A 23591-nucleotide genomic window follows, 5' to 3' on the forward strand; every position below is an offset into this window, starting at 1 on the left:
TCGATAAGGAGGTCTCTGCACAGATTGTAACTCTATATAAAGCAGAAGCAAGGATTAATAATCTTTTAAAATCTGATTATGGCCCTCATACCTCCAATAATTCAACCATTTTTCTCCCGCTGTCTCCGATCTTTTTCTCCGATAATCTCCAAACATGCAGCAGGCGCCATTCTGTCCACATTCCAACTCAATTATTCCTTAATACTCCTCGTTGCATCATCATTCTCTACTCCTGGGTGGGATTATTCTTCCCAATGGAGCAGTCAATAGGACCCACTCAAGTGCCTCCGAGGGATGGAGACAAATCGTTCAATACACTTACATTGGAAACAAAGGGGCCAAATCTTGCTGGAATATCTCACGACGTGCCCCATTAGTTAGACTTTTTTCTGCACCCATCAACTCAAAATTCTCTTGCACCGTAACTTGCTGGAAGTGCGAGCTGATAAAGGTGGGGCCATGACAACAGGGCATCTGGGCCCTTAGTGAAGGGTGGGACCAACAGTCTATCTCCATAACCAGTGAGATTTAAGGATTGAGAAAGAAACAGAGGAACGACGGAGAAAGTCAAATCAGGTACAGAAAGAGAAATAAAGAGAGGGAAAGAAAGATTGGATTAAGAGACAAAGGAAAAGTAAGACAAAATTAAAACATTTAAAATTAGGAATTTTTTTAAATTTCTAAAAAATTTTTACTACAAACAGTTTAAATTTTTCTCTTTCTGGACCAAAGGTTGATTGGCATTGCATTAACAATCATCACATAGTTAAAAAGATACTTAAGCAGTTAATCACCAGCCCTAAATTTCTGTGGTGAGTTTAATGGACGATTAATGTGCAAATCCAGCAAGTTCTTAAAAATAAGACCGAGGCTAAGGTGGAGATGCTGTTTGTGCAAAGCAAATGGCAGAGCAACGTAAATCGACCAGTAAGTTCCGGAGAATCGCAACTCACTCGCATCTCTTAATTCCCAGAACTTGCTGGCTGATTTACATAGAATTACATAGAATGTACAGCACAGAAACAGGCCATTCAGCCCAACAGGTCCATGCCGGCGTTTATGCTCCACACAAGCTTCCTCCCACCTTTCTTCATCTAACCTCATCAACATAACCTTCTATTCCTTTCTCCCCCATGTGTTTATCTAGCTTCCCCTTAAATGCATCTATGTTATTTACCTCAGCTACTCCTTCTGGTAGCAGGTTCCACAGTCTAACCATTCTCTGGGTAATTAAGTTTCTCCTGAATTCCATATTGGATTTATTAGTGGCTCTCTTATATTTATGGCCCCTACTTCTGGTCTCCCCCACAGGTGGAAACATCTTCTCTACGTCTACGCTATCAAACCCTTTCATAATCTTAAAGACCTTGATTAGGTCACCCCTCAGTCTTCTCTTTTCTAGAGAAAAGAGCCCCAGCCTGTTCAATCTTTCCTGATAAGTATAACCTTTTAGTTCTGGTATCATCAAGTCCCTGCTTTTCAATTCTATCCCTCTTATTTGCATTTTTTATGCCCTTATTAACCTGCATCGCTACTTTTAGTGATTTGTGTATCTGTACCCCCCCAGATCCCTCTGTTCCTCTACCCCATTTAGACTCTTATTTTCCAAGGAGTATGTGGCCTCTTTATTCTTCCTACCAAAATGTACCACCCAACACTTATCTATATAGAAATTCATATGCCAAATACATGCCCATTCTGCAAGTTTATTAATGTCTTCTTTTATTTTTTCGTATTCCTCAATATTAACTAAACCCACCAATTTGGTGTCGTCCACAATTTTTGAAATTGTACTTCCGATTCCTGAGTCCAAATCTTTTATGTAAATGGTGAACAACAGTGGTCCCAGCACCGATCCTTGTGGAACACCACTTCCCACCTTTTATCAGTCTGAGTAACTACCTATTTTCTGTTTTGTAGCCAGCTTGCTAACCATTCTGCCACTTGCCCCCGACTCCACATGCCCTGACCTTTGTCATGAGTCCACTATCCGGTACCTTATCGAAGGCATTTTGAAAATCCAAATATATTACATCTACTACATTACCCTTGTCTGCCTTTTCTGTTAGTCCTTCAAAGAATTCAATAAGGTTGGTCAAGCATGAGTTTCCATTTTGAAGTCCGTGCTGACTATTCTTTATTATATTTTCAGTTTCTGGATGTTTTTCTATTACATCTTTGAGTACCGATTCCATTATTGTTCCTACCACCGACGTTAAGCTAATTGGTCTCTAGTTCCCTGATATACAAATCACTAAAAGCAGTGATGCAGGTTAATAAGGGCATAAAAAATCTCACAAAGCACTGGGTTGATTTCTGGAGGGATAGAATTGAAAAGCAGAGAAGTTATGTTAAACTTGTATAGAACCTTCTCTACCTAGAATGTGGAACTCGTTAGCCACAAGGAGTAGTTGAGGCGACGAGCATAGATGCATTTAAGGGGAAGCTGACTAATCGCATGAGGGAGAAAGGAATAGAAGGATATGATAATGAGGTTAGATGAGGTAGGGTGGGAAGAGGGTCGTGTGGAACATAGACACCAGCATGGACCTGTTGGGCCGAATGGCCTGTTTCTGCGCTGTACATTCTATGTAATTAACCTGTGGCCTTTTGCTAAGCTGCGAAGGGTGGAGTTTATATTCTTCAAGATCATTCAATCAACAGACTTTTTGCGAAACGCTTTTTCCTGTTTATATATATTAAGAGGGACAAACACATTTTTGGTGCCTTCCTGCCCTGGCTGGTCTTGGGGGGGGTTAGAATCATTGAATCTTACAGCACAGATGGAGGCCATTTGGCCCATCATGCCTGTGTTGGCTCTTTGGAAGAGCTAACCACTTGGTCCCACTCCCCCAAAGCCCTGAAAAGATCTGCTTTCATTGATAGAGCAATTTTTATTATCAATCTTGGTGTGGCATTCCCCTGGCAAACAACTCAATCCTTTGTGAGTGCTCTGCACCTTGTGTTACTTTGAGCATTTACGAAAGACAGGTGAATGTTTTGGATGTAACCATTGCAACAGAATAGTCTTTACCTCGGCACTGGGTCTTTGTTTTATTTTTAAAGTTACGTTCTCCGGTGGTTGAGACAAATCCTCCATTACAGGTGCAGTAGAAATCTCCAGGTCTGTTGGTACATGTTGCATTCGCACCGCATGGATCTGACTCACACTCATCGATATCTGGAATAAAAAACAATCTTATAATCTCCCTGAACACCTTCGTGCACTGATCATCTCTCAGTCCTGCTCTAGTTTCTGCCTGAAGTGGGGTTTCCTGTGACATTTGCCTCCCTGTGTCACGGCTCAATTTCTGGAGAAGTGAAACTGAGAGAACTTCGACCCCATTCAGCACCGTGCAGCAAACGTGCTGGGAGGAGATACCAACAACATGGACAGTAGGTCCTTTTTGGGCCAATGTTTCTCCCCTCCTGAAGGCGATGACTCCCATTAGGGGCCAGTCAACCTTCAATCTCTCACCCAAGTGTCCATTCTTCCTGGGTGAGACTGGACAGTGAGTGTCAGCAGATTGTGGGTGGAGGCATCACAGGTGAGTGTAAAACTAAATAGTCCACCCATTAACTCTGAATGTAAAGAAAATCCAATCGTTAAGTCTTTCCGAGGTGCCAGCAAATTTATAATTTACCATTTCTTCTATTAATGACGAATAAATTCACTCATCCCTTGGCTTCATCTGTCTTCTAATGACCTTCAATAACCTCCAACCTATGAAGTCCATTTTAGTTTTCTCTCAGTGTGAATGGTACTTCTCTACATTGGGCAACTGATCATAGAATCATTGAATCTTCCAGCACAGATGGAGGCCATTTGGCCCATCGTGCCTGTGCTGGCTCTTTGGAAGAGCTATCCATTTGGTCCCACTCCCCCATAGCCCTGCAAAGATCAACTTTGATTGATAGAGCAATTTTTATTATCAATCTTGATGTGGCGTTCCCCTGGCAAACAACTCAATCCTTTGTGAGTGCTCTGCACCTTGTGTTACTTTGAGCATTTACGAAAGACAGGTGAATGTTTTGGATGTAACCATTGCAACAGAATAGTCTTTACCTCGGCACTGGGTCTTTGTTTTATTTTTAAAGTTACGTTCTCCGGTGGTTGAGACAAATCCTCCATTACAGGTGCAGGAGAAATCTCCAGGTCTGTTGGTACATGTTGCATTCGCACCGCATGGATCTGACTCACACTCATTGATATCTGGAATAAAAAACAATCTTATAATCTCCCTGAACACCTTCGTGCACTGATCATCTCTCAGTCCTGCTCTAGTTTCTGCCTGAAGTGGGGTTTCCTGTGACATTTGCCTCCCTGTGTCACGGCTCAATTTCTGGAGAAGTGAAACTGAGAGAACTTTGACCCCATTCAGCACCGTGCAGCAAACGTGCTGGGAGGAGATACCAACAACATGGACAGTAGGTCCTTTTTGGGCCAATGTTTCTCCCCTCCTGAAGGTGATGACTCCCATTAGGGGCCAGTCAACCTTCAATCTCTCACCCAAGTGTCCATTCTTCCTGGGTGAGACTGGACAGTGAGTGTCAGCAGATTGTGGGTGGAGACATCACAGGTGAGTTTAAAACTAGATAGTTCACCCATTAACTCTGAATGTAAAGAAAATCCAATTCTTAAGTCTTTCCAAGGTGCCAGCAAATTTATAATTTACCATTTCTTCTATTAATGACTAATAAATTCACTCATCCCTTGGGTTCATCTGCCTTCTAATGACCTTCAATAACCTCCAACCTATGAGGTCCATTTTAGTTTTCTCTCAGTGTGAATGGTACTTCTCTACATTGGTCAACTGATCATAGAATTATTGAATCTTACAGCACAGAAGGAGATCATTCGGCCCATCATGCCTTTGCCAGCTCTTTGAAAGAGCTATCCACTTAGTCCCATTCCCTGCTCTTTCCCCATAGCCCTGAAAATGTTTCCTTTGATTGATAGGGCAATTTATATTATCAATCTTGATGCGGTGTTCCCCTGGCAATCTAATTAAACCTGTGTCACTTTGAGTATTTACTGAAAGACAGGTGAATTTTTGGATGAAGCTTCTGCAGCCGAATAGTCTTTACCTCGGCACTGAGTCTTTGTTTTATCGTTAAAGATAAATTTCCCAGTGTTTGAGACAAATCCCCTGTCACAGACGCAGTTGAAAGACCCGAGTGTGTTGGTGCATCTTGCATTAGTGCCGCATGGGTTTGTCTTACACTCGTTGATATCTGGAACGAAAAACACACTTAGAATCTGCCCTGAGCACCGCAGCCTACTGACCACCTCTCAGTCCAGCTCTGGTGTCTCTATCTCAGAGAACGTAACATCATCCAGCACCGCAGCAGTGATGGGAGGAGATACCAACATGGAGAGCAGGATCCTCTTGATGCCAATTGTTTTCTCCTCTTCCTCCCTCAAAGGCATTTTCTGCCATTAGTGCTGATAACCCATCCAGTACCTGAGCCAAGTGACAAACCATTGTGTGTGAGCTTAGACAGTGAGTGTGAACAGGCTAGTTGGCTATGGGGACGTAGGAAGCAAGAGACCAATTCTGTCTTCACACAGGTACTTTCCAATAGGGATCGCTGGATAGTGCTAAACATGACTGATTTGACCCTCCCTGTCTTAGAGGTGTTGAGGCTAATCGCAGCATCCCTACTGCTACCCTGACTGAGATCAGCTAACTCAGCAGATAGGAACAGGAGGAGGCCATTTAGCCCCTCGAGCCTGTTCCACCATTCAATGAGATCATGGCTGATCTGTGACCTAACTCCATATACCTGCCTTAGCCCCATATCCCTTAATACCTTTGGTTAACAAAAATCTATCAATCTCAGGCCAGGAGTAAAACCTGGGACTTGACAGCAGTTTCATCGAGTGTAAGACAGTCCTACTATTGAGCATAATCTTTAACAGAAAGGCACATAACTTGTGCTGGTTCACACATTGTTCAGATGTCACCACTTGTCATGAAAGTCAATGCAGATGAAATACTTTCAGTTGGAAAGATTTAGCGGGACTGATAAAGGGTCTAAGGACCAGTTATATTATTAGCAGCAAATCTGTTCACTCTGAAATCTCCCTGAAAAAACGAGTATTTCTCAACATTAATTATTTGCACCATTTGGTGCCCGGAGTGTTTTCATTGCTTTATATTTCTCCTTACACCCCCTTGCTCTTCCCTTCCTCCGACAATCCATACCCTTGTGAAACTCTATCTAACACCACATCATTACAACTTCCCAATTTATCACATCTTCTTTCCAATTCCCATCAACCTCAGTATGTCCTGCACTATGGACCTTCATCTGGGTCGCTCAATAAGAAAACATATTTTTCCATGGAATTTAATTTAATTTAATGTTTTCCTCCCATTCCCTCGTCCTCTGGAAACTTTAGCCTTTCAAAATCATCTAAAGATTGGAAATGACTCGTGTAAATATTAACACATGACATTCCTCAGCCCAAGTCCATTATTTTAGTGGGTTAATGTCTACATTAAAATACCAGTCAGAGGAGCATCACATGAACATGTTGAAAATTGATTCACTAATTTCATGCCCTAAACATTTCTCACAATGTCACTTCAATCTCACAATTAAACCTTCTTACTCTCGGGATTTGATTTGTTGGACCAGGTCTTACATCCCCTATTCCATCTGGAGATGATGGTAGTTAATCACACTCTCTGGGTACCACATATCTCATCCATGATTCAGAGTTCCAATTCCTCATTTGCTTCCCTGATATTCTGATGATTATGTCCAGGTGACACACCTTGTTCTGTTTGTACTAAGTATGACCTTTGATACATTTGATGGGCCCTTTCTGTGTCCATGTATTTATGGTGTGATTTCTAAGACACATTTCATTATCAGATTTCAATGCTGGCAGACTGTGTTATAAAAATAACACTTTCCCTTGAGCTTTCACTGCTCATCGTTCGGTCTTGTAATCTCTGAATTAACAACTTCTGTAACTCTTCCTTGATACTTCCATTGGTTCTTGACCATCAGTATGGACTTCACCAGGAGTCCCTTCAACTAATTTGGGTTTGAAGAATGTGATGAAGAACTCATGGGATAGTGGGAATGATGAGTATAATTCTTCTAGTTTACTATAGTTGGGTACAGCAGCTTAATGGCAGCAGCCTCGAGGTCATGGTAATGAATTAGTAAGCCAGAGATCAAGAGTTCAAATCCCAATCATGACAAGTTGTGAAATTGAATTCAATAAATGTGGACTGACACCAGGAAATTACCATGAAATCTGTTGGATTGTCATAAGGTCCCAACTGGTTCATTAATGCCCTTTGGGAAAGGGAACCTGTCACCACTATCTGGCGGACGTAACTTCAGTCCCACACAATGTGGTTGACTCTTACTGCCCTCAGGGAGGTTAACTAGGGATGCAAACATCTAAAGAAAACAAAAATTAAAAGAAGAATTGTTGTACTTTAGAAAGTGGGCTATCAGCACAACTAGTTGTTTCAATTAACAGCAACTTTCACTATTGAGAATTCTTTGACTGTGGTTACAGACCATCTAGATGCTCATGGAGTGTTTTTATTTTCTGATGAGTGTCATGGAATCCTTCAATGACCACATGAATACCATCTCCCCAACAGCACGTGGACAATAACAAAGATTTAGATTGGTTCAGAACATCACAAGTTCCTGATCACAAAGCAGACCAAAACTACCTCACTCATTCTTAGAAGCATCACCATCTCATCATCATTGACTGACACAAGTGCCATTGCTTCAAGGTAACTCAAGGACTCCCTATCTCCTGCAATGGGTGCGTAACCAGTACAAGAGCACATAATTATCAACAAGCACATTCATTCATCGTCTTGAGACAACATCTCATTCAGAACTGATCTCCAACTTGATGATCCATAATTTCTGCACAGATTACAAGCAAACTTAGGCCAGTCAAAACCTAATCACTTAATAGTCTTCCAATGAATCGTCAAATTACAATTCTCTTCATAACTCAATAGCTCAGTTGGCAAGGCACTTGGCTTGAAATTGAAAAGATTAGAATCCTCCTGAGTTCCAATGATCCTTCTATTCTCTAGAGGGCAGCAAAACTAACACGGGTAAGGTGAGAAGTGAGCAAGGTCCATGCATGGCACTGGGCAGGTTACCATGGCAACTAGCCAAATGGCAGCCCTAACTCAAAGCAAAGAAAGCAGAGCTGATCAGCCCTGCCTTTCTTCCCAACAGATTGTCGACAATCATAAATGGCGTCAGAATGTACCATCTTTGAATATTAAGAACCTGACTCTTCAAGAACACTCATCCATAACATTTGCTTAAGATCTGTGAGGCCAGTGTTAGATGAATTCACATGGTCAAATGGATGCAAAAGAGAGATTAAAACAGAGTTGAAGAATTTGTCATCAATTATTTTTCGTTACAAATTTATCATCTAACGAGCCAGGTCAGTACAAGAGAGATACTAAGTAATCTCGATATTGGTTTTATGGACACTGGAGCTGATGGAGCTCCCATTTCTTTTTCCATCAATTTTCTCCTTTCACTCTCTCCTCTTCTTCTCACTGAGCTGATTCTTCCCGGCTTTGGTTCCACAAGCTCCAGATTTTCTCCATTATCTCGTCCAAATGGTCATTCTTGATGTAGGTGCCTCGATTGGATATTTGGCTGTGGGTTGCCTCACTGCCAAGCCCAACCCTCTCCTAAGCTGTTACTCACAGTTGCACATTCCCAGCAGGGCTCAGTGGATAATGATCGGGAACAGGAACCCTGGCTGGCTTTCCCTTTTCTAACCCCTGCTGGCTGAGATCAGAAAATCCAGCACTAACTGGCCTAACCAGCTTAGTCACTGGGAGGGCAACTTCCCATTCCTAAACCTGTTGATCCAACACTCTCATTATCTCCAACGTAAACAATACTGGGAGTCTCTGAGCCAACTTCACCTTCTTTATTAATTATATGAATCTAGCTGAATTGAGCTACGGCGATTTAAAAAATTCCATTACATCAACGGCAAGAAGAAATGCTATGTGAATAGTCCACCTTGGACAGGGAGTCTGAAATACTGGATTGCCTATCTATAGGTTCCAATTGCTATCACTGGCCGACCTATGTCGTAGTTCTAAACTAGATACGGATCCAACTCAAGCAAGTCTGCCTACTTCTACCTCCGTAACATCGGCCGTCTCCGCCCCTGTCTCAGCTCATCTGCTGCTGAAACCCTCATCCATGCCTTTGTTACCTCTAGACTCGACAATTCCAATGCTCTCCTGGCCGGCCTCCCACCTTGCACCCCCCGTAAACTTGAGCTCATCCAAAGTTTGCTGCTCGTATCCTAACTTGCACCAAGTCCCATTCACCCATCACCCCTGTGCTCACTGACGACATTGGCTCCTGGCCCAGCAACATCTCGATTTAAAAATTCTCATCCTTGTTTTCAAACTCCTCCATGGCCTCGTCCCTCCCTATCTCTGTAACCTCCTCCAGCCCTATAACCCTCCGAGATCTCTCTGCTCCTCCAATTTTGGCCTCTTGCACTCCCCAATTTTAATTTTTCCACCATTTGCAGCCGTGCCTTCAGCTGCCTCAGCCCTCCCTAAACCTCTCCGCCTCTCTACCTCTTCCTCCTTTGAGACACTCCTTAAAACCTACCTCTTTGACCAAACTTTTGGTCACCTGTCCTAATATCTCCTTCTGTGGCTCGGTGTCAAATTTTATCTGAGAAAGCTCCTGTGAAGCACCTTGGGATGTTTTACTACATTAAAGGTGCTATTTTAATGCAAGTTGTTGTTGTTGTTCCACTGTTGCTGTATGTTTTGCCCATGAAGGGTAGTGCAGTGCTGATCCTCTACCTGTGACTTTGGATTCAGTGCCAGCGTGAAGAGCATTCTGCTGAGTTAAGTCCTGAGTTCCCCTGACATTATTCAGACAATTTGCCTCATCCTCAAACTCGTCAATGGTAACACTGGAATTCCCCTTTTTTTAATGTTGATGTGGGTTGACAGCAAGATCATACAATTAGTCTCACTTGAGGTTAGTTTTATGCTGTGATTGGTCTCTACTGCAAATGGAAGTGAGACCGTCCAAATTCATCCCCTTCGTGAACAGGTTCCAGGCATGTTGAGCAGAACTATTTAGACCAGGTATACCCAACAATACATAGCCTAACTCTCCCTCTCTCTCTCTTAGCATAGGGACATCACGTTTTGAAAGGGCTCAGTAACGTTCTTACCTATACACCCTGTATAACCATCTGTAAAGTTAGTTAGTCCCGTTGATGTGGCGAATCCTTTCTTGCAGAGACAGTAGAAACTCCCCACTGTATTATAACATATTGTATTTGGCCCACATACTGGTGGATTTTGGAAACATTCATTATTTTCTGTAATAAATATGAAATGTACATGTGAATATTGTCTATTATCTATATTGTGTTGTAGCCTCCTTGTTCCTCTCTGGAGAGTGTCATCTCAGTGTGACAGCCTTCTTAGCAAATGCTGACAGCTAGTGATCCATCCAGTATATTTGAGAGCCTGTCAGTGGGCTGGATGTGGAATGGGCAATCACAAGAGTAACAAGGAATGTATCAATTTGGGACCCTAGAAATCTTTGAGTTTGAACCATTTGGGGGAGATTTTATAAATCAGATGCTTGATAATTCTACAGTTGCCAATTGTGATACTACAGTTTGCCTCTCAGCTGGTAGAAGGACATTTTTTCTTACCAATGATCTGTCATCAACACTTTATTGAGGATCATATTCCCAACTGGGTATTTGGCCACTCTCAGGAATGCTCCAAGATGTTGGATCTCAGACTGACTGGACATCCTGGCTTCCACAGGGGCCACATGTCGGAGCTGCTAAGTGGCCCTTCCACTTGGTGTAATGGAGGCTGGGATAATCCCACTGCTAACAGTGGTGGGGAACAAGAGACGAAAAGGGAACGACACTACACACCCAGCTCCAGCAAGATCCCACAGCTGAGCAGACTACAATTGAAGGCCCTGAGACAAATGCAGCAGCAAGTTTTCCAAGAGTCACCAATGGAGAGAAGGCAACCTCAAATGCATCAGCATTTCATCCAGGCAGGGAATTTTACACTGAGGCGATAGAGTGTTAAAATATTAGTCCCCCAATAGACTGGTCAATGGAGTAGCAGGTGTATCTTAGACATGTGGAATAAATGGGTCAAATGAGGCCATTCCTGGTCTAGATTCAGCATTATGTTCCTTGTTATAAATGAAGTGTGTAATATAAAGGACACTTTATGGTCAGGAGAACGATCCCAATCCTAAGTTCATGGGTACAAAATTGTGTCCATTTTTGACTGATCACGCTTCTGTGAAGTGCATTTGGGTGTTTTCCCAGTTGCCGTTGATGGTTCCATCATCCTTTCTTCTGTTGTAACCCTGTGTAGTTTGATCAGCCAATGCGTGCGATAGCTTTGTCTGCTAGGGGAGGGGTCAAGGCCCATAGTACAAGGTCGAAAAATGTAAAAGAGAAGATGAGGTAAATCAAATAGTGATTAGTTGATATCAAATCTTGAAGATTATGGGAAGAAAGGAAGACTGAGTGAGGTAAAGACTTTTGAGGTTGTGGGAAATAAGTTAGAATTGTTAACAGTTTCTATTTTAACTCCATATAAACTAATGCTACAAACATCATAGAAGACCAACAGGACAATGAAATTCAGGCTTCATGCCATTGGCCAATGGAGGTGTCCATTTCATTGCAAAAATCCTGGCCCACACATTCCATCCAAGGACCTCACTGTAATTATTGTAAATACGGTTTGAAGCAGACAAGAACACCTTTGCAAAATGAAATAAGAAAGAAGGACTTTCCTTTATCTGGTGCCTTACGATGTCTTTGAGAAACCTTTCAAAGTGCTCCAGATATAGTAAGTTACTTTGAAGTGCAGTCAGTGTTGTTGTGTTGGCAAAGTGTTATTATGCCATTTGGCAATCGACAATGTCTCACAAACTGCAATAAGATGAACGTCCAGTTAAGAATATATGAAAAGAGGAGACTTTAAGGTTATATTATTGAAGTAATCAAGATTATGAGGGCATTTGATAAAGTTGATCCAGGTAACTTGTTCATTATGATGGTTCCAGTACCAGGGAACGCAGAGGTTAGAAAGTCAAGAATCGGAAGGAAAGTCAGATGGAACTTTCTCACCTGAGAAATGTTAGAATTGTTAATTTTTTTTTTTATTCGTTCATGGGATGTGGGCGTCGCTGGCGAGGACGGCATTTATTGCCCATCCCTAATTGCCCTTGAGAAGGTGGTGGTGAGCCGCCTTCTTGAACCGCTGCAGTCCGTGTGGTGAAGGTTCTCCCACAGTGCTGTTAGGAAGGGAGTTCCAGGATTTTGACCCAGCGACGATGAAGGAACGGCGATATATTTCCAAGTGGGGATGGTGTGTGACTTGGAGGGGAACGTGCAGGTGGTGTTGTTCCCATGTGCCTGCTGCTCTTGTCCTCCCAGGTGGTAGAGTTCGCGGGTTTGGGAGGTGCTGTCGAAGATGTCTTGGCGAGTTGCTGCAGTGCATCCTGTGGATGGTACACACTGCAGCCACTGTGCGCCGGTGGTGAAGGGAGTGAATGTTTAGGGTGATGGATGGGGTGCCAATCAAGTGAGCTGCTTTGTCCTGGATGGTGTTGAGCTTCTTGAGTGTTGTTGGAGCTGCACTCATCCAGGCAAGTGGAGAGTATTCCATCACACTCCTGACTTGTGCCTTGTAGATGGTGGAAAGGCTTTGGGGAGTCAGGAGGTGAGTCACTTGCCGCAGAATACCCAGCCTCTGACCTGCTCTTGTAGCCACAGTATTAATATGGCTGGTCCAGTTAGGTTTCTGGTCAATGGTGACCCCCAGGATGTTGTTACTAGAGAAGGACTATGAAGCAGACAGTATATATAGGCTCAGGAGAAAACTTCTGGAGAGAAGAGATTGAGGGATATGGTAAGCAGGTGGGTAGATGGGCTTGAGGTCAATTAAAAACAGACTGGCATGGTGGGCATAGTGAACTTTACTTAAATGTTCTTAATCAGAGGAATGTTGGTGTTTGGAGAAACTTAACCACATAACCAGATATGGAGGCTTTGGTTAATCCCTGCAGTTTGGGAACATAAGGCAAGAAATGTAGGAAATCTCTGAACAGCGGAGTCTCACTCATCATGGATATTTGACTTCTGCTGGCATTTGAGGGAAAATGGGAAAACTAGTAAGGAATTTTTACATATCCCACGCAAGTGCACCTGTTGGTGGGACAACGAAGGAGCAATTGGGATCTTTGTGGGCTAGATCATCAGAGTGACAAAGATAGCACAGATGTTATGGGTCAGAAAAGAGTGAAACAAGGGAAAAATTACAAAGGGACAAAGGGAGGAGAACTAGAGTCAAGAAGGATAATTAAGAATAGGCCTGATAGCACCAAGACATCCAGGCATATCCTGGCATCAATTTACAGTCATTATGGTATCGTCACACTCCATGTGGACTGTACTCCTGTAGAGAGTTCAAGGGCTCAACAAAGAGCAAAGGGTAGCCTCTTTACTTTGTATTTGCCTCTTTATGAGCAGCGTCGTTGAGGTCTATTCAGTGTATTGCAGAGAAGGTGCTTTGTAAAAGGGGCCATGATAGTAGTTGTGGTAAAGCAGACTGTCGTCTGATATACGGGGCATTTCTGAATGAAGTCTTACATCCTGTATTTTAGATAACTCAACACTTACGCTGCTCTCTAAAGTCTGTACAGGTAGGAGAATTGAGAACGAAGCCAGTTCAACCAATGGACGTTGAACATGATGACAGCATCTACAAAACAGATGAACAATGGGTTTCCTCTTCCCTTAACTAGTCTCATCGTTACTGTCCTTCAGGCAGTTGAGAAGTGAGTTCTACCTTATCAGTGCGGTACATTAGAATCTGTCACAAATAATTGTGATAAATAGCAAGCAAGAAATTATTTGTCCAGGTATGTTAATTGGTCGTTGATGATGAAAGAATGGATGATGTCATTGATCCGTCACTGAGGCCCAGGAAAGCATCACTGTCAAAATCCAAAAGGATGGATCACAAATCAGCAAATCAGATAACATTTTAAATAACTATAATCATCAGGGTACCACAGTCAAATGGCGCTTTATCATCAGTCACTGGGAGGAGGCATTGTATTCTCATTAAGTACACGGGGCCCCTCATTCTTCTACCCAAACAAGCTTTTGGTTGAGAATCCAATAGCTCTGCCCATGGACTGGTCATAGCAGCTTATCTCTCACAGTTGCACACAGCTGAGTCCAATTTGTTGAAATGATACTGTACAACTCATTATAACATGGTGTTAGGGACGAGTACTTGGCATGTTCATGAGTACAAGGCAATCAACAAAAGGATCGATGTTACTTCAATAAGTTTGGAGGCAAGTTCATAGACTAAGGATATTGTTATAAATGAGATTTAGACCATGCCAGTTTGAGAACACTGTTCTGGGTAGGGGCAAATTTTACTTTAGAATTGGGACTATTGCTCTGGATGGACAACTTTTACTCTAGAATGCAAACCGTTGTCCTGCTAAGACACAACTTGTACTCAAGAACAGGGGCCTTTTTTATGGTGCAGCTAAAATTCCAATTTTAAGGATGGTGGCGATCTTGAGAGCTTGCCTTGCTCGTTTTGGGGTAGAACTGGCCAACTGGGAGAGATAATGAAACATATTACAATGAAACTCGTGCAGCAAGATATGCCTTTCTTTTCAAAACCATAAACATAAACATTTCCGCCACAGGTATCTCCAAATATAACTTCCAATGCTTCAGCTAACCCAAACGCCTGGGAAGAATCTCACACTATTGAATCAACCCAGTAATCAACAAGTGCCATGCCTAAAGTACCTCTGTCAATAGTAGAGAATGCCAGCCATGCCACCTGCATACGCCATGACACACGGACTAACTAAACCAGCCGCAACACCTGTTGGATGGTATTTTCTCTGCCAGCCATGCAACTCCAGTAACTGCTTGCCAATGCTGCCATTTGTCTCAGCTCTAACACTCTTGCAAGTATTCCTTATAGTATTAAGATTACATTAATGCCAGCCATGCCATGCCAATTGAGCCAACTGTACCAGGTTGTGTGTGTTAATTGTGCTCAGGTAGGTATTTAGCTCCATGTGCCTCGCCATCCATGCCAGATAAGCCATTCAGGTTCAGTCAAAGCGTAAAGGGGAAGAGAACATCTGCATTATTTGAAAAACTATAATCTTTCGACAATCTTTTTTTAACACAGATTGCTTCCCCTGTTGCTCCTCCTCCCTGAAGGTGGTGACTCATGCTGTGGTACATCGTTGGCACCGGCCACCCACCAACACCTCACCAAAGTCACCATTCTTCACGTTTGAGCCTCAACAGTCAGCAATGACAGCTTTTCGACAGGTGGAGGCATCGCGGCCGACCCCTGACCCCGTCCTTAGCCGGGCGCAAATGTGAGATTATCGCTCCGGAGAAATCTCTTTTACACAGAAGTGGTGTTAGGAGGTGCAATGCCTGTCCAGAAACAGTAGGAAAAGTACGAGGGAATGGGACAAAGTGGACAGCTCCTTCACAGGCATTCGTCTTTGGGCAATAACGCAAATCGGGCGGCATTCCAACAGCCACCCATTATTCGCCCGCTCGATATTCAATGCCATTGACTTCAATAGAGCTCAATATCGGGGGGCGTGAAACGGTTGGCCCATGGACGGATGGCCTCCTTCTGTGCTCCAGATGTCCATGGTGCTACAACAATAGCTACACAACCATTTTTCAGTAGGAGTCACTGGGTGGCGGTCAGGAGGCAGAAGGCTGGTACTCATGCCAACTGTCGTGCCCAAAACCGCCATACCGATCCAGAAGGTTGCGAGCTTCAATCCCTGGTCCGTGGTCAGATAGGTGACCTCAGCAGCTGGAGAACGACAATTCGCCTCAGCGGCCCCGGGGCTTGGGAGGGGGAATTTGGCCAGGGTCAGCCTGCCCCTGATCGCTATCTCTTGTTATGTGGACTTTTGGGTGAGAGAGGAATAGGCTCAGCTGTGATGCCACCCATGGCCAGATAGCTCACTGCCTCGGGTCATCGATGGAAAATGATCACTTGAGCTGGGTGCCACAAGGTGACAGATGCCCGTGGAGTTATTCTTGTTATTCACTTAGATTCCGAGATCCTGGTTCTGAATCTCAGGCTCAAGAGAGTTTGATTTCTTAAAGGGACCACCCAATCTTGAAATAAAATTCCGATAATGCCTGTTTTATCGATTTATTTGATGTCAGTGAGGAAAATCGCACCTCGTGTCACATATGCGTAACGGCGGCGTGGCGAAAATTAGACTCTTTGTCCTTCCTCAAACAGAATTGAAGTTTGCCAAATACTTTTTGTTTTAGATTGATGGAGGTGACGCTCCTTTAGTGACTGTTGGCTGAGACTCGTTGCATCCTAAAGGTCAACGGACGCAGCAACACTGGGAATCGAGAGGGGCAGGCTTGCCCACTCAGTGCTCCTGGGTCCACATCCGTCCTTTGACCTGAGCCAGGTGCGCTGAAATGGACCATCTCCCCTATCGAGCCACAAAGTCAAGCATTAAAATACCAGAGATAAGAGTTTCCTCACCTTGGCAGTGTGACATGAAGGTAAAGATCATTTCTCCTGATCGGGTGACGAATCCTTTCTTACAGGTACAGTAGAAACTCCCGAGTGTATTGTGACATATTGTGTTCACACCGCATCGAGCTTCTGAAGCATCTTCATCATAACACTCATCGTCATCTGAGATGAAGAGAAAGAAGATTGCAGGCTTCGTATTACTTTAAATAATCTATCGCATGAGAATTCTTTTTCTCTCTTAGACTTTTTTTTGCCTTCTACTGCCGTAGAGTCCAATAGCAAGGGACAGATCCACGTGTCTGAGCTTCTGACATTTGCACGAAGGACCTGTACAAAGTGGGGTCCTGGACATCAATGGCAACATGCAGCCTTTCCTTGTTGGGCCCGGAGGAGTTTAAAATCCTGCAGATTGTAGGAGGAGAATTGGAAGAACAAGGGAGGGGAGGAGCCCCACAGTTTTGAGTTCCTGTGCTGGAATGAATTCAAGTGAGAGAATGTGATAACAGGTAATCAGTTTCTTTTTTAAGTGATGTTGGTTGAGGGATAATTAATAGCCAGGACTCCAAGGGGAACTCCCCTGTTCTTCTTCGAAATAGTGGCGTGGGATCTTTTACGTCCACCCGAGAGGGCAGGCGGGGCCTTGTTTAATATCTCATCCAAAAGACGGCACCTCCTACAGTGTGCTCAAGTCTCTGGAGTGGGACATGAACCAACAACCTTCTGACCGAAGGGTCCAGAGGGCTACCCACTGAATCACAGCTGACGCTTATCAGCTGGTTACAGGACCATAGATTTGTGTACCCAAAGCACATTGGCTTTGTGGACTGTTACTCTCCGCACAGTGAACTCCTCGTCATTCCTCGGGAGGGAGAGAGGGAGGCAAATCACCCAGCTTCTCATTCAACTAATGCAAGGGAGGAAGAGAGGACTTAAGCAGCTTCCTAGAGTGAAGTTTCTAGGTTATGACTCACCGATGCAGGTCCTATTTTTTGTTAAGTAGAATCCAGGTTGGCATCGATTGGCTATACATAGAATCCACACATTGCAGAAGTAATTCGCTGTAAAAGAAAATCAGAAAAACAGGACTCACACACTGGAAGAAATCCATTTCTATACAGTTATATTACATTCCTACAGAGCTGTGGGTGCAAGGAGAACGTCCCCAGGTAATTCTTTTCCAATTCATTGCTTGAAAAAAAAAGAGCTGCATAAATATGTGGTTAACAAAGAAATTAAGGGTTCTAAGGGCGATTGTAGAAAGTGCTGATAGGTCTGACACACGGCACGTGGGGAAGACCCAAACAACAAGGGCAGCAGGTGCATGGGGACACCATCATCTCCAAGATCCCCTCCAAGTCGCACACACCCATCCCAACTTGGACATGTATCAGCGTTCCTTCATCATCGCTGGGTCAAAATCCTCGAACTCCCGGCCTAACAGCACTGTGGGAGCACCTTCATCACACGGACAGCAGAGGTTCAAGAAGAAGGCCCACCGCCACCTTCTCAAGGGGCAACTAGGGATGGGCAATAAATGCCGGCCTTGCCAACGATGCCCATTTCCCAAGAATGAATTTTTGAAAACACACACTACAGGGGATGGGTCTGATAGGGTAGACATAGGGAAGATGTTTCCACTTGTGGGGAAGACCAAAACTAGGGGCCATAAATATAAGATAGTCACCAATAAATCCAATAGCAAATTCAGGAGAAACTTCTTTACCCAGAGAGTGGTTATACAGTGGAACTCACTACCACATGGAGTAGTTGAGGCGACTGGCATTGATGCAATCAAGGGGAAGCTAGATAAACACATGAGGGAGAAAGGAATAGAAGGGTGTGCTGATAGGGTGAGATGAAAAAGGTGGGGGGTGGAGACTCGAGTGGAGCATAAACACCGGCATAGACCGTGGACCGATTGGCCTGTTTCTGTGCTGTACATTCTATGCAATTCTATGTAACACACACTACAGAGGATGGACCCAAGAAACTACGGGGGAGTGGGAATCATTTAAAATGTTAGCTAACATGGGGGCTAGGAAGGGAATTTGGGTGGTCATAGTGGGAATGGAATCAAGGATGTAGGTTTTGCATGATGGGCAAGGCATAGGGAAAGGGGTGAAGCATTCGAGGCTGATAAACAGATAGTCTCAACCTCAGTGACAAAGGAAATAAAGAAAGAATTTACATTTATGTAACGCCTTTCATGAACTCAGGATGTCCCAAAATGCTTCACAGCCAATTAAGTTTATTTTTGAAGCGCAGTCACTGTTGTAATGTAGGAAACATGGCAGCCAATTTACACACAGCAAGATCCCACAAACACAGTGCGATAAACGACCAGTTAATCTGTTTCAGTAATAAATTTTGACCAAGATACTGCTTCCAATAGTGCCATGGGATCTCGATTTAATGTCCCATCTGAAAGGCGGCACCTCCAACAGTGCAGTGCTCCCTCAGTTCGACGCTGCAGTGTCAACTTAGATTGTGCGTTCAAGTCTCTGGCGTGAGGCTTGAACCTGCGACCTTGTGAAAGTTGGAGGCGAGAGATTGCTTGAGCAAATCGATGGCTGCACAGGTGTTGCGGCAGGTAGAGGGCCAAAGGCTAGACGGTTTGAAAGTGGACAATGAGCTCCTTTTGGCGGAGGTGAGGGTGGAGGGAGCAGGGGAGAGGGGTTTAAGGAGACAATTGGTAGTGAAGAAAAGAAACCAGGAGTTATCTTTGCTGCCCGATGATTCGAGAGTACAGGACAGTTTTGGTACAGGGCAGTGAGGTTTGGTAGAGCTTGATGTAGGTCCAGCCAGATCTGATGATGGATGGCTAAGCCAGTTGTGTACCAGATACACTCAAATCAGTGCCCCTTGGACTTGAAGCGAAGATGGTGGCCATACGGCGGGAATGACCAGGATGGGAGAAAATGAAGGTTTGACAGCGATAAAGGCATCAAAGATAGAGGTGACAGATTGGTTGAGCAAATCATGGTAAATGGAGGGCCGCAGGCTAATCAGTTGGGTGTTTGAAAGTGCAGTTATAAGTGACATAGGCAAGATTATTTTCCCCTCCAATGCTTGGAAATACTCCTGGCGTTAAATGGGCAGGCAGCAGCCCTTTATTGGCTGCTGGTACCTAAACTCTTCCCCTGGCACTCCCAGTGCATCAAAACCAAAGCGCCCAGGTCAGCTCACCTGTGCGCAGGTGCACTCAGTGCCCGAACATCATTACCATGTGTGGCACTGCCCAAGAGGCAGATAATGGACCCCACTGCCTCTACTGGATTACCGTTCTTTGCCAAGTCCAAAACCAGACAAGGGCAGAAGGTGGGACCAAGGCTTGAGTTTCAATCTTTCCTCTGTTAAAGATGAAAATCCATTGGAAAACGTCATCACTGATGTTCCACATCATTAGACACAGGGACAAGGGGGAGCAAAATGGTGTCAGCTGTGGCTCAGTGGGTAGCACTCTTGCCTTTGACCTTCTTGAATCAAGAAGGTTGTAGGTTCAAGTCTTACTCCTGAGACTTCAGCACAAAATCTAAGCTGATACTCCAATGCAGTATTGAGGGAGTGCTAGGCTGTCTTTTGTATGAGATGTTAAACCATCTGCCCTCTCAGGTGGACATAAAAGATCCCATGGTACTATTCGAAGAAAAGCTAGGGGATATCTCCCCGGTGCCCTGGCCAAAATTTATCTCTCAACCAACATCACTAAAATAGATTATCTGGTCATTATTTGTGGGATCTTGCTGTGCGCAAATTGGCTGCTGCGTTTCCGACATTACAACAGTGACTACACTTCAAGAGTATTCCATTATCTGTAAAGCTCTTTGGGACATCCTGAGGTTGTGAAAAGTTCTATAGAAATACAAGTCTTTCTTTCTTATATAATGTTTGAAACCAGACTTTTGCCATTCAGTTTTCATTGAATAAAATTCAAGCCCTCCCACTTAAATCTAGAAAGCCCAGGCTAGCACCCCTGGTTACAACCTGTCTCCCTACCACCATCTCAGTCACCATCGGCTTAACCATTGTCAACAAACTTCTCAATATACATGAAAGCTCCCTCACCTCAGGACGTCCCACATGACAGATGCTCAATGTATCAGCAACACCAAAAAAAAAGAGAGAAACACCAGAATTGTCCAGAGTGACACCAACTACTCACTGGTAAAGGAGAAGGGTCATGGATCGCTGGGATGGAGGTGGGTGAAGAAGGAAGGGGGGAGCATTCAATAGCTTATCTTGCTTAAAGAACCTAAGCTACACAGATAGGCTGAAGGACCTTGGTCTATTCACTTTAGAGCTGCGTAGACTTGGAGATGACCTGATGGAGGTCTATTAAATAATTAAAGGGCTGGATGGCGAGCCTATTGAGAGATTATTCCAGTTTAACAGTTGAGGAGGACCAGGAGACATGAGTTTAAACTATGGGAGTAGGAATAGACTGGATTTTAGGCGGTTCTTCCATTCCCAGAGAGCAGTGAGCCTCTGGAATGTGTTGCCGGCTGTGAGCTGGATGCCGACTCTCTGCCTTCAAGAGGGAGCTGGACTGCTTCCTGACTGGGGTAGAGATCACATCATCTAGACGGTAAGTGTCTTTATAGATAACACACGGTCCACGTGGTCTCCTACACTGGTTTCAATCTCCTGAGGGGGTCGGAGAGGAATTTTCCAGGGTATTTTTTCCCTTATTGGCCCTGGGTTTCTTTCTCTGTTATTTTGCCTCTCCCAGGAGGCAAATGGTTGCGGGAGGGAGGGGAAGTGTTTAGTCAGGATGCTCCGGCCACGAAGGTTAGTGGGGCAGGCTTGATGGACCAGCTGGTCTTTTCCTGCCTGTCAATTTTGTGTGTATGTAAGTGCCGAAAGAATGCAGCGACTGGACAACAATATCTGGTCACAACCAAACACTGTGAGTTAGCAAAGGAAGAAAAGACAAGCTATCCTTTTCCCAATCCCACACTCCAACTAATCCCACTGGCACGGGTTAACTCCTGCTGCTGCCTGGGGCTGCCCCATTTCGACTCCTGGGGCTATGGAAGACCCCTTAGAAGGATGAGGGGTATAGAGACATACCCACAGCATCACCTCCTACACCAAAATCCACAAGGGCCAGCTCAAGGCCACACACGCCCGTGTAGCTGTCGGGTGAGGATTGGATTGGGCTCGATTATGCCCCCCGTGGTTGAATAGCTTGCCTAAGCTACATGACAAATGGCCACTTGGCGGACTGTTGGATAGCGGCTCGTCATTGTGAACCGTACCCAGTAAGAGTCGATGTCTTCAGAGGGGAGAAAATTACAGGGAGTAAAATTAATATCTGTTTTGTGAGGAAGAGAAGTAATGTGAGAAAATAAGGTAGGAATTTAATGAGAAAGGCCTTAATCAGGCCTTGACCCAGCCTTGAGGAGGCCTTTCCAGAATCTGCTGACTGTTTCCACTGAGCTGCACCCACACTCAGTCCACCAGGTGGCAGCCTATTCCATCAGGTCGATGTTCGGAGGGTGAACTCTCCTCTTGTCGGATTTTGCTCAGTATCTTACAGCCATGTCACCAGTGGCTGAGGAGCGAGCCTCAGCCCTGAGCGTCGTAGAAACGTGTGGAGTTATATTCAAGATCAAAAGTTTGAGGGATTCCGTCCTCACTGGGGTCAGATCGGACGGGATCGCTCCACGCGCTTGATCCTTCTCGACACACCCAGCAGAGTCAGGGCCGAGTGCGGCATTTAGCACCTCGATAGCTTTGGCCATGGGCAAGGACATCCGACCTGCCAATGTCTCTGGCGACATCCAGCCCGCCCTTCCGCCATCCTGTACGTCCCTGACTCTGGTTACCTTGGCAGCCAGGGCCCTCCTCTCCGTCAGCCATGTGTGGCCGAAGCCTGGGATGAGAGAGTTGTCCTATGAGGAGAGATTGAGTAGAATGGGCCTATACCCTCTGGAGTTTAGAAGAATGAGAGGTGATCTCATCGAAACATATAAGATTCTGAGGGGGGCTTGAAAGGGTAGATGGTGAGAGGCTGTTTCCCCTGGCTGGAGAGTCTAGAACTAGGGGTCATAGTCTCAGGATAAGGGGTCAGCCATTTAAGACTGAGATGAGGAGGAATTTCTTCACTCAGAGGGTTGTGAATCTTTGGAATTCTCTACCCCAGAGGGCTGTGGATGCTCAGTCATTGAATGTATTCAAGACTGAGATCAATAGATTTTTGGACACTAGAGGAATCAAGTGATATGGGGATCGGGCGGGAAAGTGGAGTTTGAGGTCAAAGATCAGCCATGATCTGATTGAATGGCGGAGCAGGCTCGAGGGGCCATATGGCCTACTCCTGCTCCTATTTCTTATAAACCGAGGTGCAAGTTTGGTGATTGAAGGCATTGAATTTGCAGAGCGGAGAGTAGCCTACTGCAATTGGCATTCCCAGGCAGTCTCTCCTCCAACTCCTAACCAGGCTTGGTTCCTCCTTGCTTCCTAATCAGAGCAGTGGGGCCATAAGCTAAGATGCTCAGTCACAGCAGGAATCTAGTGCAGCTGTTGTTAAATTTAACAGGAACAGCCAATTGTTCTCCCTTTTTCAGAAAAGAAATTCTCCCCTGGAGGTTCATCTGGAGCAAGTTCCAAGTGGGATCATCCCGGAGACCTTTCGCATGTGGCAAAGCTGATAATCGCCACACTATGGAAACCTTAGCTCATGGTTTACTTTGCAGGTCCGAGGTCTGAAGTTATATGTGTTTTTTTTGCCAGTATGATTTTATCTCAATTCTCCAAAGGCAGGGAATCTGCTCTGTGGGTTTGACACCCAGTCTTGTCCTGATGAGTTGGCAGTAGATTTTTTTATCGATTTAACACCCTCGTTTTCCGAGCTCTGTTCACGTTTTGTTTACACCTCTTTTTAAGAACAGTTCAGTGCTGACCTCAGTTGGGTTAGAGAGAGGCAAGCAGCTGTCCCTGGAGCTC

The 23591-nt window shown here is 44.5% G+C and overlaps 1 protein-coding gene across 3 annotated transcripts in view; it reads right to left on the reverse strand.

Annotated features, from left to right (window-relative positions):
- Window positions 1–23591, reverse strand: part of LOC137304515 (adhesion G protein-coupled receptor E2-like) — a 55415-nt gene that overhangs the window by 23593 nt on the left and 8231 nt on the right. Inside the window, exons 2-6 of one of the 3 annotated variants that reach the window (XM_067973151.1) lie at window positions 17615–17701; window positions 16650–16805; window positions 5089–5235; window positions 4067–4213; window positions 3035–3181 (exon numbers count right to left, since the gene is read on the reverse strand). In XM_067973151.1, the coding sequence (XP_067829252.1) occupies window positions 3035–3181; window positions 4067–4213; window positions 5089–5235; window positions 16650–16805; window positions 17615–17701 (684 nt within the window). Of the gene's footprint in view, window positions 1–3034; window positions 3182–4066; window positions 4214–5088; window positions 5236–10240; window positions 10391–16649; window positions 16806–17614; window positions 17702–23591 lie in introns of all 3 variants that reach the window. The other 2 variants (XM_067973150.1, XM_067973152.1) reach the window with 2 other exon arrangements.

The sequence above is a fragment of the Heptranchias perlo genome, chromosome 37, assembly GCF_035084215.1.
Source record: "Heptranchias perlo isolate sHepPer1 chromosome 37, sHepPer1.hap1, whole genome shotgun sequence".
Classification (NCBI taxonomy): Eukaryota; Metazoa; Chordata; class Chondrichthyes; order Hexanchiformes; family Hexanchidae; genus Heptranchias; species Heptranchias perlo.